At 41.6% G+C, this 14,089-nt stretch overlaps 1 protein-coding gene across 1 annotated transcript in view; it reads right to left on the bottom strand.

Moving 5' to 3' along the window:
- Col4a3 (collagen, type IV, alpha 3 (Goodpasture antigen)) overlaps nucleotides 1–14,089 on the bottom strand; it is a 143,463-nt gene that overhangs the window by 70,293 nt on the left and 59,081 nt on the right. Inside the window, exons 3-10 of the mRNA XM_013019908.1 lie at nucleotides 13,096–13,152; nucleotides 11,291–11,380; nucleotides 5,053–5,097; nucleotides 3,972–4,016; nucleotides 3,255–3,317; nucleotides 2,558–2,611; nucleotides 1,464–1,490; nucleotides 860–937 (exon numbers count right to left, since the gene is read on the bottom strand). Coding sequence (XP_012875362.1) covers nucleotides 860–937; nucleotides 1,464–1,490; nucleotides 2,558–2,611; nucleotides 3,255–3,317; nucleotides 3,972–4,016; nucleotides 5,053–5,097; nucleotides 11,291–11,380; nucleotides 13,096–13,152 — 459 coding nt within the window. The remainder of the gene's footprint in view (nucleotides 1–859; nucleotides 938–1,463; nucleotides 1,491–2,557; nucleotides 2,612–3,254; nucleotides 3,318–3,971; nucleotides 4,017–5,052; nucleotides 5,098–11,290; nucleotides 11,381–13,095; nucleotides 13,153–14,089) is intronic.

The raw sequence follows: 14,089 nt of genomic DNA, 5'->3' as shown, positions 1-14,089 counted from the left end.
GTAGACCCCTGAATGCTTTCTAAGCCCCAAAGCAAGATCCATCTGATTCTGTATCTTCCTGAGTCCTATGGTGGCTTCTAATTATAACACTGCCATATAGCTAGCTCCTCTCCCAACTTCACAGCTCACCATCAGTTGGCTTGGCTCACCGTGGAGGAGGAATTGAACACCTTCAATTCAAACTCTGACTCAGGCAAATAGGCCATTGCCACAGGAATTCTCACATCTAATTCCCAACTAAATTAGGAATATTTCTGGTTACCAAAAATATACCAGGAGACTTTTGAATCACGAAGTAAAATATATACAACCTCAAAGTAGCTTTGTTTCTTCTATCCATTCCAGATTATCCCCAGGCTACATCAAATAGACTGAGCAAATAACTCAGGGTTCAAGGTGAGAAATTGTGGTCTAATAAAGCTCTTTTGGTTAGTATCTAGAAAATTTTGAAGTAGGGCTGTTATTTAACACTATAGGTATAAATGATACTCAGTTCATGACACAACTCATACTTGATTTCAACAAGTGAAATAAAAGTAGCCATAAAAGATTCTTTATATTCAAGAAAGCTTAGGAGAATGAGACTGAAAATGACATAAAAAGATGTTGTAGTCAATCATCTTTGCATATATGCATCATGCAGTTTCTTATAACAGGATGAATGCTTAAAGTGATGCAGACATGTAAATGGGAAGTAAGACAGAAATGAAGCCAGAGAGAGGTGAGAGAGAGAGAGAAAGACAGAGAGAGGCAGAGACAGAGACAGAGAGAGAGACAGAGAGACAAAGAGAGAGACAGGGAGAGAGGGAGAGAGCAGTAGGGACTGAGAGGTCTGAGGGCCTTTCCTAGAACACAGTACCTGGAATCCTGGAGGGCCAGGCACCCCTGGATCTCCTTTTCCATTGATTTCTCCATCTTCTCTTTGAGCAGGAGCACCCTTGGAAAACAGAACAACTGTCAACATCTCAAAACCCCACCCTACACTTACTGAAGGTTTCCCTACCTCAAGGATGAAAGTGTTTGGGGATACGTATTTAGAGCAATGTTTTAAGACTTAATAGTTATTCACTTTGAGGCACTCAAAGCATTTTCATGCCTTCTCCATTTGACAACTTACTGTGGTAGGAAGAAAGGAGCCAAGAAATAATTTCCTAAGCTACCAACCTGAGTGACAATTCCTGACCTAAAACATGGCGCCCTAGAGTGAGATCAGTGCTCTTTCCCCAGCCCTGCTTCCTTCAAGGTGTCAAGTGTGCATCATTAAAACTTATTTAACAGAGCCAGAGGAGCTGCGCAGTATGACTAAACACTGGGTGGAATTTTGATGGCTTCTGGATTCAGATCTGGATTATGAAATCTGATTAGTAATGTTTTATGTTTTGTTATTTAATAAAGGTGTCTTTTTGTATGTATCATTAGAGGTGTCTTCCCCATAACAATAATAATGTTCATCCATGACTTACCTTTTGTCCTTTCAAACCAGTAGCACCCTAGGGGAAAGAAAAATACAACCCATTAACAACGACTCACAAATAGGATGCATACCTCTTTCCCCTGTCGGTGCTATGACTTTGCCTCTCCCCGACTGTGTATTTCCTACTGACCTCTCCATACGCTCAAGTATCCCGATGTTAGCAGAACAACCAAATCTCCTTTCATCTTCGTTCTCCTTTCGTAAACTACTCTTTCATCTCTCCTTGCAGACTTCATCTCCCACCCATTCCCTAGCTCCCAATCTGCCTCCTGTCTTTGTCCTGCCATAGAATTCTCTTGCTAAGGTTGGCAATGATATTAGGTTGCTAAAAACCAATGCCAAAACATCAGTGTTCATCTTATGGGACTTCTCCACAGATTGTCTGTCAATCCTTCTACTGAAATGTGTCTTCTCTGAACTTCTACATTACGTCCCTCGTGGCTTGCTTTCTACCACTAGGGCCTTTCTACCTCATTCCCTTCAACATAGGCCTACAGGAGGAAGTCTTGGTTGTAAGTCTCCTCACTCTCACTCTTTGAGTTGTGCAAACCTGAGATTTTCCTTGAAGCAAATCTGTCTATGCTATATCTTGATTCCAATGTCTCAAAAGCAAAATAAAACGTTAAAAGCTACCCAAGTCTAATGCCTGTCACCCTAGCTGCTCAGGAGGCTGAGACCTGAGGATCCAGGTTCAAAGCCAGCACAGGCAGAAAAGTCTCTGAGACTCTTCTCTCTAATTAACCAGCAAAAATATCTCAAAGTGCATCTGTGGCTCAAGGGTTAGAGCACAAGCCTTGATCAAACAAGCACAGGGACAGTGCTCAGTCTCTTGAGTTCAAGCCCTAGAACCAGCTCTCTCTCTCTCTCTCTCTCTCTCTCTCTCTCACACGCACACACACACACACACACACAACACACAAAATGTATGTATTCATCTGTTAGGTATTCCGTTAGGTAAATGCCTTCTATTGCCTGTGCTAGCCATCCTAAAGTCATAAGAGATTTGTGTTCACCGCCATATAGAACAGGCTGTTTTTATTTATGCTTTATGTCTGTGATGTGGACTTAGAGAATCAAACCTACCTGGAACCCTGGGTAGCCTGGTGTCCCCGGAATGCCAGGGAACCCTTGGTCACCCTGGAAGATGGAAAAAACATTGTCATTCTCACAAATCAAACCCATTTCTCTTCTTCAACCTTTCAGTGACAAAGGCAAAGGAATTTAAATTCCTTGTGGCTACTGGGTCATGAAACTGAAGGGCAGAAAACCATTATCTTAATTGAAAACAGGATCCAAATCTACTGTCGTTCACGTTGTGCATAAATGGTAGTCTAGTTGTGCCAAGAACTTTTTAATTGCTGCTTCCTTGAAACTTTAGTAATTAGTTCATTCATGGCCATCATTCTGGGGAAGAGGGAAGCTTCAGTTGGGAAACAAAAGGAGGCGAATGGACCTTGAAGAGCTCAGTCTTTCCTTTCCAGAGATTAATTTTGCACTCAAGGCTTTAGCGTCTGATCTATATATACTAGCTTGGATGAAAATAGCCAGGCTAGCCTCCAGTTTTCTTTCTGTGAGGAAATATGAAACCCCTTAAAGAAAATCAGAAAGCAAGGTATAAGGAGAGGGAAAAATAGTTGCTGGTTGTAAATCATATTGTTGGTTCTGGCTAAAACAATGTTTTCAAGATAGCTTGTTTTCATCCCAGTGTTACTTTGTTTCTATTGGAATCATTCATTCAGCAATGGATTTGTTTATCCCCTTTTGAGCAAGCAGTACGTACCTTGGAACCATTGCATCCTGGTAAACCAGGAAGTCCGTATGGCCCTGAATTGCCAGGAATGCCCTGAAAAGAAGAGAGAATCAAAGATAAGACTTAATTAGGAGACCCAGGTCAAACAGCCAGGAAGCCAAGGGAAAGTAGCTGTTGAAATACAGATGGTTATTTAAATATGTAATCAATTTACACAATGCTTTTAGATATAATTTAAACAACATAACAAACAAAACAGACTGTATAAAATAAGATTATCAAGTGACAGGGATATTTTAGCTAAAATGAAAGGTCTTGTGTATAAGTGCTACTCTAAGATGGGGAGAAAGGAAGGAAAAAGTGAAGTGTTCACAGACATTAACTTTATTATTCTACACAAATCAACAGGATCATACTGTTCTCTATTTTGTTGTGCTCTGTTCTGCACTATTCCATTCCATTCTATCCTATCCTATTCTTCTATACTATGTCCTCTTCCATCCTTCATATTCTATTTTTTCCTATTCTATCCTTCCTATTCTTTTTTCTTCTATTATGCTTATATTTTCAGAAATATAACATGACTCATATGTCATATGAATTCACATTCTAATATATTATTAAATCCTAAGCTGCCACCTGCTTCATTTCATAAGTGTGTTAGAACATACAACCTTGAGCTACTGTGTTAACATCTTCTTTAGTTTGAGCTTACTTAAAAGGCATACATCTTTTTCCAATACTCACTGGAAGTCCAGGTGGGCCTGAATACCCTGGCAATCCGCTTATTCCCTAAAGACATAAAAAAGAGGACAAGGGGCCAAAGTCAGCTTACAATGTTCAGTGTAATAAAATACAATTGTTTACCATTGCAACAATCACTTTCTGCAACTATGATAGGGAATAGCAAAAAGCAAAAAAAAAAAATAGACGGAAAAACTTAAAAAGGTTTGAAAAACCTTTGTCAACCTGACATTTACAGAACAGGGATTTGGTTTGGTTTCAGGTTTTTTGTGTTTTTTTGTTTTTGCCAATCATGGGGCTTAAACTCTGGGCCTGGGCGCTGTCCCTCAGCTCTTCAGCTCAAAGCTAGCGCTCTACCACTTGAACCATAGCACCACTTCTGGCTTTTTTCTGCTTATGTGGTGCTGAGGAATCGAACCCAGGGCCTCGTGCATGCAAGGCAAGCGCTCTACCACTGAGCCACCTTCCCAGCCCTCGGGTTTTTTTGAGACAGAGTTATGCTGTGTGTATCCCAGATAGATTTCAAAATCTTGATCCTTCTGCATTAACCTTAGTGCTGTGACCATAATGTACACCATCACCACATACATTTTGTGTGTGTGTGTGTGTGTGTGTGTGTGTGTTGTGGGACTTGAACTCTGAGCCTGAGCACTATCCCTCAGCTCTTCAGCTCAAGGCCAGAGCTCTACCACTTGAGCCACAGCACCACGTCTGGCTTTTTCTGCTTATGGGGGGCTAAGGAATTGAACCCAGGGCCTCATGTATGCAAGGCAAGCACTCTACCACTGAGCCACCTTCCCAGCCCCCACCACACACATTTTTATCTAAACTTTTGAATTGCCACTTCTCACTCCCAATATAAACAGCATCTATCATTCCAGAAGGTTCTTTCATGCTATATAACCATCAGTTAGCTACTGCCTCAAAATGGTGACCATTATTTGTTTTTGAAAATCATCTGTGAAACCATATACAATATCCTACTCCTGTCTGGTATTTATGTATCTTTTTAGGTACAATGTTGATTTTTCTAAACCACGGTCATTCATTCAGTAATCAAGATGGACTACTTTGGACTACTAACCCTGACACCTTTGGGACCAGTGAGTCCTGGAAGTCCTGGAGAGCCCTAGAGGGAAAAGGAGTGAAAAGAAGAAAGGTAAACACTGAGGAAATTATTCCACATTGAAATTATTCCACATTGACATTCTCCATCTTATTCACATACCGTCAGGTTTGCAGGTGTGCTCATTTCATTGTTACTTAGGTCAACTGCTTCCTTATTTCACTGGTGCTTAAGTGTTTGCCAGAAAGAAAAAAGAATTTCATTCTAACACTTACTACTCAAAGCAGGGTTTGGGGGCCAATGATATTAGCATCACTGATCACCGGGGAATTGGTTAGAAATGCAAAAGTCTCAGTATCCTTCCATTCCACGGCCCCCAACACTGGCCCACCATTTTCCAGACATATCGATTCAGAATCTGAAATTCAAGAGGGATTTTTTGGCGATTCCTAGCACATTAATATCTCACATTTGCAGGACAGCTGCTCAGGTCTGATAAGAGTGAACGTCACAATCACAATGGCAGCCAAATTTTCATGCACTGGCAATACTTTATTACCCAAATGTGCCTGACACATACAAGTAGCTTAATACTGGAATCAGTACTGCTTGAGCCAGAAATAAACTTGCTTGAGGCACATAATGAATGTAGCTTTGAGACCCTCTTTCATGGAGAATAACCTTAAATGGAGCCTGTTTTAACTTAGACACTTGCTGTGTGAGTTCCTTTATTTAAAAGCTGTTTTCATCTGCTTGGCTATTTGCTTTTTTTTCTTTCCCAAATTATCTTTTGAGAATTGAATGCATTATCTTTCAGTTATGCTTTAAACCATGGACTCTGTAACAACATGAAACAGATGTTTCTGCAGGAATCTCGTAGAATATTTCCACATCATGTAACTGACATGAAGTGAGCATTGTACCATGGTAGCAATCATTATTTCAATGGATTGCTGGCATTTTTTTCAAGAAATGCTGGGGGCAAACAAGCAAAATATGATATCAAGAAGAAAATGAAAAGGAAGGAGGCTCATTTAAGTGAAGTAGCAAATCCATTCTACTGATAGCTAGCAGCTCACTGTGAGTGATGGGTATGCAAAGAAAACCTAATACGGAAAATTCCCCAAGATCTCCAGTTATTAACATAGCATGGAGGGAAAGATCCCATGACTTCTGAGAAAAAACCCTAGACTGCAATGAGAACTTCCACAGATGACCTCTGCCCCGTAGACTGGATGTAGGAGCTGGATGTTCTCAAACCTCAGAAACTACTGCTGTCCTCCTCACACTAGAGACAATCTGCCTTCAACCTCTTGAAACTACACTGCTAATAGGTGCTTAAACTGCTTTCGCTGAAAAACATTGACTCTTTACTTGGACCCTCAAATTAACTGAAAGTTGAAGAAAAGTCTGGCGTTCTTGTCTCTATTTTACATCTGTCCTGGCTCTAAGCCTTCTCTCTATAGTCACTTTGCAATCACCTTAGGTTCCCATGAAGTCAAGACTGATTGGTAACTTCTGCCAAGGGACTGAAATTACTGCTAAAGGACAGCACAGATCCCCCCCCCCCAAATAAGCACAATTACCTAGAATGATCTGTCTGCATATTGGAGCTAGAGAAATTAACATATTGTTTGGTTCAAGCAATGACAGCAGTAGCTACTTTTTCTTCTTCTTTAAAGTATTTTTATTGTAAAGATACTGTACAGAGGGGTTGCAGTTACATGAGTAAGGTAATGAGTACATTTCCTATCTAGCATTGTTATCCCTCCTTTGTTTTTACCATCCCATCCCTCCCCACCTCCCCAACTCCTCTCTCCCCCCCTCCCGCACAAGTTGTGAAGTTCCTTTTCAACATAGTGTCTTATACATCTCATTGTTACAAGGATACAGGGTCAACTTGTATCCTTATTTCAGCATTTTGTTATTTCCCTGCCCCTCCCAAATTAGAAAAATGTATATATAAGATGCAGAGCACCAGAATCAAATACAGTGAAAATAGGCGTTATACCATGGGGGAAGGATGTACAAAAGAAATAAACAAACAAAAAATCACCCAGTACATTAGGAAATAGAAAGATTTGGGAAAAAGTATATTAAGTGAAGTAAGCCAGACCCAAAGAAACATAGGTCCCATGGTCTCCTTTATTTGCAATAACTAGTATATGTCTACGACAAGCAGAAAAGGTCATATGACCAGATAAGATGATGCTAAGTGAAATGAACCCCAAGATAAGGACACAAGAGGTTTTATCTTTGTCCCTGTTGTTTTTAGTAGCTATGTGTGAACCCAGGAGAACCAGAACTGAGATAATGACCTGCCAGGCCACACAGGCAGACCTTTTGTCCTTTATCTCTACTTCTTCCTCTATTTGAACCTAATACTCGGGTTGTATAGCTCAAGGCAGCTGAGGGTGAACTGAAGCTGATTTCCCGTGGCATCCACACACTGTGCATCTATCTCCTTTGTCTGCCTTTCCTTCATTATGTCTCTTTATTTGGCACAAAAGTGTGAGTGGGCAGGTCTGATATAGCCTTTCCTAATATGCTTTCCTATCACGTTCACTACATTTCCTGCGTTGCAGGATGCAAGGACGGAGGCACACGGCAGCACCACCGACTCTGGTAACTAACAGGGAACTGGAGGGAAGCCCACGCTCTAGAGAAAGATGAGGAATATTCAGACTTGTCTCAGAATCTGAGTGACTGGTTCAAAATTAACATTGCAAAGAGAAATGGTAAATGAGACTATACACATGAATAAGATAAGTTTCCCATCTGGTAGAGTTATGGGAAAACAGCAACCTTTGGCATTTTTCTGTAAACTATAGGTGTGTATTTTTTTTCTCCTGGTTTTCAGAGTTTGATTCTGGCCTCAGTCATGTGGTGTAAGAAACACATAGGTGATCCCTGTCTTCTGTTCTTGGTGCAGGGCTCCTTTTAAATCCTTCCTTATTGGGGCTGGGAAGGTGGCTCAGTGGTAGAGTGCTTGCCTTGCATGCATGAGGCTATGGGTTCGATTCCTCAGCACCACATAACCAGAAAAAAAAAAGCTGGAAGTGGCGCTATGGCTCAAGTGGTAGAGTGTAACCTTGAGCTGAAGAGCTGAAGGACAGCGCCCAGGCCCAGAGTTCAGGCCCATGACCAGACCCAAAAAATAAAAAATAAAAAAATAAATCCTTCCTTATTGAGCTGGAGGCTGGTGGCTCATGCCTGTAATCCTAGCTACTCAGGAGGCTCAGATCTGAGTGGTTCAAAGCCAGCCCTGGAAGAAAAGTAGGCCATGAAACTCTTATCTCCAATGAACCAAGTGGCGCTGTGGCTCAAGTGGTAGAGCGCTCCCTTGAGCAGAAGAGCTGAAAGACAGCACCGAGGCCCAGAGTTCAAGCTCCACAACTGACAAATAAATTAAGTAATTAAAATCTGTCCTTACTTCCTGAGGCATGCGGGTACAGAGATCAGCTTTTGTTCTTGTATTTGGTCTTTGGTTCCAGTTTCTGTCACAGAACTCCTAATTTCCATGGGGTTTCCTGAGTAAAATATACATCTTTTGTTTTAATGAGGGATTCTCAGTGGGTTCCTGGTTGAGGACTGGGCCCCAGAAAGTCCTGGGCTATGATTAGAAGCATACAACTCCTGCAGCTCCAACTCTCAATGGGGGAGGGGGGCTGTTAACTGAGTTAATAATAGAGTATGTCCATAGTGAAGTGGACCCTGAGATGGGGCTCAAGCTGGTAGGATTCCATTTTGAGCTTTGCCTTTGTTTTAGGATTTTAGATTCACTGGGCCTATTTTCCAGAATGAAAAACATGCATCTGGTCCCCCTTCCCTTAACAGCCTAACCCACCCTTGATTGTTGAGTAAGACTGACAGATAAAACAGATTGGTTGTAATCTGGCTCAAACTGGTGGCACCTCGTACTTACAGTAAACCCTGCCTTTTGCATGTGCTTGCGGTAAACCCTGCCTTTTGCCCACCAAAAGGTAGACCCTGCCTTACCTGCTAAATTTGCATGCCATTTTAAACCAATGTGATTGGCTGGTTTAAACAGCCATTACAGACAAACTGTAACCTCACTGGCCACCTGCGTGTGGTCTACTATGACTGTACAATCCTTTGTGTGTGTTCCCATCCCATTGGTCACCTGTGTGTGACTGGGCCCGACCTCATGGATTTTGCCTTTAAAAGGCAAAACCAAAGTATGTGGGCCGCTCGGGGTCCCTGTATCAGTTCCGAGCCTGTGCTGCAGCCCTGGCCCGTTAGTGTAGGAACCTTCTCAATAAAGTCGCTTCTTTGTTAACAACTTTTTTGCGGTGGGCTCTGTCACTCCAGATGACTAGGTGGGCTTGCCTGCCTGAGTAGGGGGTCTTCCTACTACAATAGGATGAAGCCTCCCCAAGAATCTATAAAGTGAAGAGATTTCAGAAAGCTTCTGGGATGGTAGACACGCATGTGCCAGAGGCATGGTCAGGATCACCTCCACAACGACACCGGCTCCTGGCCTGGGACTCTGCCAGACCTCATGCTAAATACCTCTTTATCTGGCTGTTCACATATATCCTTGATCACATCCTTTGTAACAATTATCAGTGTTCCCCTGAGTTCTATGAGCTGTTGCAGCTAATTATCAAACCCAGGGGATGCGGTGGTGGAGCCTCTGATTTCTAATCAAGTTGGGATGAAGTGCGGATAACCCTGGGGATTCACTGATTGGCCTCCCAAGTATGTGGCGTGAACAGTTTTGTGGGACTGAATTCTCAACCTAACTCTAGTTTAATGTGCACTCATAACTGAACTGTAGGATACCCCTTGAATTAGTTTGGCTGTGAAAACATCCCCTCTGCCTCAATCGAAAACTGAGCTTCAATTCTCATGCGGCCATTTGTTAGCTAATTTGCCCAAGACAAATTGCCTGGGTACTTTTGTCAGTTTCCTCATCTGTAACACAGAACTACAGATGGAAACTACATGGTGAGTCACTTTGGTCAGGATTTATGGTGTTAATGTGAGCAACAAATGAAGTATAAAGAGAAATAGATGCCCCTGTGTCTGACATGGAATAAAGAAACAGTACGTTGGCTTTGATGATCATTTAAATATGTGATACCCTATTGTAATACATAGTCTAATACAATATGCAACTGTATTTACAAAGACAGCACAGATCAACTCTTAACTTCTTCTCATAATCCACTAATTAGTTCATAGCTAGGGAGCTACTTTAGTCCAGCCGTCAGGAGAATGAATGTGCGTGCGTGAGAGTGGGGTTTTAAGCCTAGCTAAGGTCGTCCCCCATAGGAAAGAACAATCAGCACATCTACTGGTTATGCAGTTATTTAGTAAATCCTCCAGGGTATTTGTTGAAATAAAGCCCTTTGTGTATCACAGACTTTGGGATGAGAATGGGGGAGGGGGCGAGCAGTGGAGATAGCAAGCTCTGGTAAGAATCTGGTAAGAATCAAGTGCTTAAAGAATCAGGGAAAAAAAAGGTGGGGGACCCAGGGAAGGAAGGAAGGAGTGGAGAGGGAGATAGGGAAAGCATAAGGATCAGCAGCCTCCATAAACAAAGACAGAGTGTTTCAAGGAGAAGGGAGGGACCCACACAATTTGGAACAGAGCAAAGAAGTTCAAGTCAGATAAAGACACAAAGTAGCCATTGGTAGTGTCTATTGAAGGTCATTGGTGAGGTTTTTCAGGGATACTTTCGGAGAGAGGCAGAAGGGAAAAGATGAGTGGCTAAAGAATAGATAGTATTTATCCAAGAAGCTTGCGAAGAAAGAAAAGACAGGAAGAAGATTGTAATCTTTTGGGCAAAGACCTAACAAATCTAGAGGACATCCAATGTTCTATGGTGAAATGCTCACAGGCTTACAGACTGAAAGAGAAAAGCCATCATCCAAAGGGAAGTTGGAGGGTACAGCCAGGGAGAGGACACTTGGACTAAGGTCCCAGGTGGTGACATCTTGGGTGGAAGGTAAAATCAGCTTATGCTTATGTGGGAGAAAGAAGGTTGTTTATATCCAGATGGACATGTGTTAAGGTGGAGAGGAGGAAGTTGAGTAGGGGGCTTGAAGACTTGGAATAAAATGTAGTTCTGAGGGCTCATCTGTGATCAGAGACCAGAAGTTTATTGTGCACCCATCAGTTTGCTAAAATGATGGAATTCCCTCCAGATTCTCAGCAGCCTACTGGATAAGCATTAAAAAAAAGTATTAGGCAAGAAGGAGAAACTCTTGGAGTTTACTGGATGGTATACCTTGGGTCCCCGGGGTCCCGGCGAGCCTTCAGGGCCTGGGAACCCTTTCTGTCCAGGAAAACCAGGGGGTCCAGGAAAGCCTTTCTCCCCCTGTCAAAACAAAATGAAACAAAAACTAAGAATCACCCTCAACAGCAACTATCTAACAACCAACACACAATCATTGCCTTCTCTTGTAGATGATTGTGTTGCATGCTATTGTTTCCTTGGTTAAAGAAATAAGAATTAGTCCTGTGGAGTGAAAGCCACCAGCTGGAGTGTTTTGTCCACAGGTTTCAGAGTGCTGCCCTGGCTCTCATCTGAAATGGTAGGGCTATGCAGGGCAGAGGTGAAGGGTGAGGAGGTCAAGAATGGAGGGGAAATCCAGTGAGTGCATCAAGGTGAGTGGAGTGTGTTTGTTGAGTGATGGAGAGGGCGGGGATAAGGCCCAAGAATGTGTTCTCAGAGTGTGTGAATTATTTCATAGCTTAAAAAGAAGAACACCTTGCAGATGCCAGACTTTGGAAACTTTCTCAATTACAGAGGAATTAGTAACTCAATCTGTTATTTCTGTAGGAGATGCAGAGATATCAATGGTAATGTACCAACAGTGTGAGATAAAAATACTTTTTAAAGGAAAGGAGGCAGAATTGTAGGGAAGCCCCTGGCAAATGTGAATCAAAATACTTTAGGTTCAATGCTTTACAGTGTTCTAGTAATAAATAATCTTTGTGTAGATATGAATCCGGGGATTGGCCATTAAGAGCAAAGCTGCTGGCTGATAAAGTTAATTTTGTTCCACAATTGCCAAATGAGAACCCCTAAAAAAGATCAAATCAGATACTTTATTATCTGTATAGATGTTTTCATATACCCAATACAAAGAGGAATAGAGGAACTGCTAGACACAGCACTACTCAGTAATTCCATACACGCTAAACAGTTTTTTTCAGGTAGCTGGGTGCATGATGAATCACAGAGAGCTTTTCCATCATGAGTCTGAATACACAACATTCGTAGCATCAGGGGGGAAAAAAACCTAAATCAAATTGCATGCGAATTATAAAACACTTAAAAATAAATATAAAAGTGTACTTAGCATGTAACTTTTGTGCATAAATTGCTTCATCTAAAGTGTTTAACAAATGTTTTCTTAAAAATATTTTTAATGGCCAGCCTTCAGTACTGTAACACAATTAATTAGTGTCTCCAAGAAAATAGTTTTGTAAACAAAGAGACAACTTTAGTCCCGCTCCTGTCTTAATTATCACCAATTGCAAGTTAATGGAGCGAATTAATGAGATTTCACAGCATTCCTTTTTTTTTCTTAAAGTCTGCAATGGAGCTACTTGTACCTCCTGCTGCTAAATTTTGGGATTTTTTTCCATTAGGGGGCGATCTTGAACCAGTCTGTGGCATTCTTGTTGCTTTTAGTGTTTATGTGAAAATGAGTAGGTCAAAATGTTTCCATTGCTCCTCCTATGTTTAGCAATATTGTAAACAGTGTACACTATGAAGACTTCCTATAAACTTTCTTTTCCCGCTCACTTGCTCTGGATTCTTTACAGACCTACAGAGTTAAATATAATGTAATTGCCACTATTTATACAAGGTATCTGAAACTTCCTAGAAGGTATTATTTTTAAGGGGTCAATGTTTCTATATAATTACTTTAACACTAGATTAAACAACACATTGACTATCTTCCTGCTACTGCTGGGAAAGAATGTGAATTACTTGGTGATAGAGTGAGAAGAAGCAGTATCAAGGTTTTTTTAGTTTAGCTTTAGTTTTTTTGTTGTTGTTGTCTTTGTTTTGTTTTTTACCTTCTCTCCTTTGGTCCCATCACAGAAGCACTGGCCTTTATCTTTGCAGACACAGCCCTAGGGAAGAAGGAAAGAGAAAATGTCTATTTTAACACTTAACACATTTCTCTGTTAATGAGACACTATCCTTCATTAGGAACCACAGGGCATTGTGGTAATACCCATGGAAATTAGGTATAAAAATGAATGTCAGGGGCTGGGAAGGTGGCTCAGTGGTAGAGCGCTTGTCTTGCATGCCTGAGGCCCTGAGTTCGATTCCTCAGCACCACATAAGCAAAAAGAAAAAAGCCGGAAGTGGCGCTGTGGCTCAAGTGGTAGAGCGCTAGCCTTGAGCTGAAGAGCTGAGGGACAGCGCCCAGGCCCAGAGTTCAGGCCCCGACTGGACCCAAAAAAAAAAAATGAATGTCAGATGAGTGTATATCATTTTGATTGTACTTAGTTTTATATCAGTTTTAACTTACTTGTGGAAAAGACAAAGTAAGTTGCTCCTTACTCCAGAATAATAAAGAGTTGCACCATACAAAACTGTTGGCTACTGTTGGAGGTAAATTATGGTCGTGTACTGGCAAATTTTAGGGTCAATGTACTGTTCTTATATGTGTTTGTATACAGAACCATGTGCATGTTATATGCACCTTAGGTATACACGCTCTATACATATGCTGTATCTTCTACAAGTGATTCTAAGCCTTTCTTTCCCTGAAATAATGTTCAAACCTGAGAAAAGACCTACCTATTATTTTTCCTTCCTTTTTTGTTTTGGTCGGTCTTGGGGCTTGAACTCAGGGCCTGGGCACTGTCCCTTAGCTCTTCAGCTCAAGGCTAGTGCTCTACCACTTGAGCCACAGTGCCACTTCCAGTTTTCTGAGTGGTTTATTGGAGATAAGAGTCTCATGGAGGGGCTGGGAAGGTGGCTCAGTGGTAGAGCGCTTGCCTTGCATGCTGGAGGCCCTGGGTTCGATTCCTCAGCACCACATAAGCAAAAAGAAAAAAG

This window comes from Dipodomys ordii, unplaced genomic scaffold, assembly GCF_000151885.1.
Source record: "Dipodomys ordii isolate 6190 unplaced genomic scaffold, Dord_2.0 Scaffold1, whole genome shotgun sequence".
Classification (NCBI taxonomy): Eukaryota; Metazoa; Chordata; class Mammalia; order Rodentia; family Heteromyidae; genus Dipodomys; species Dipodomys ordii.
This window is presented reverse-complemented; position numbering and strand designations above follow the sequence as displayed.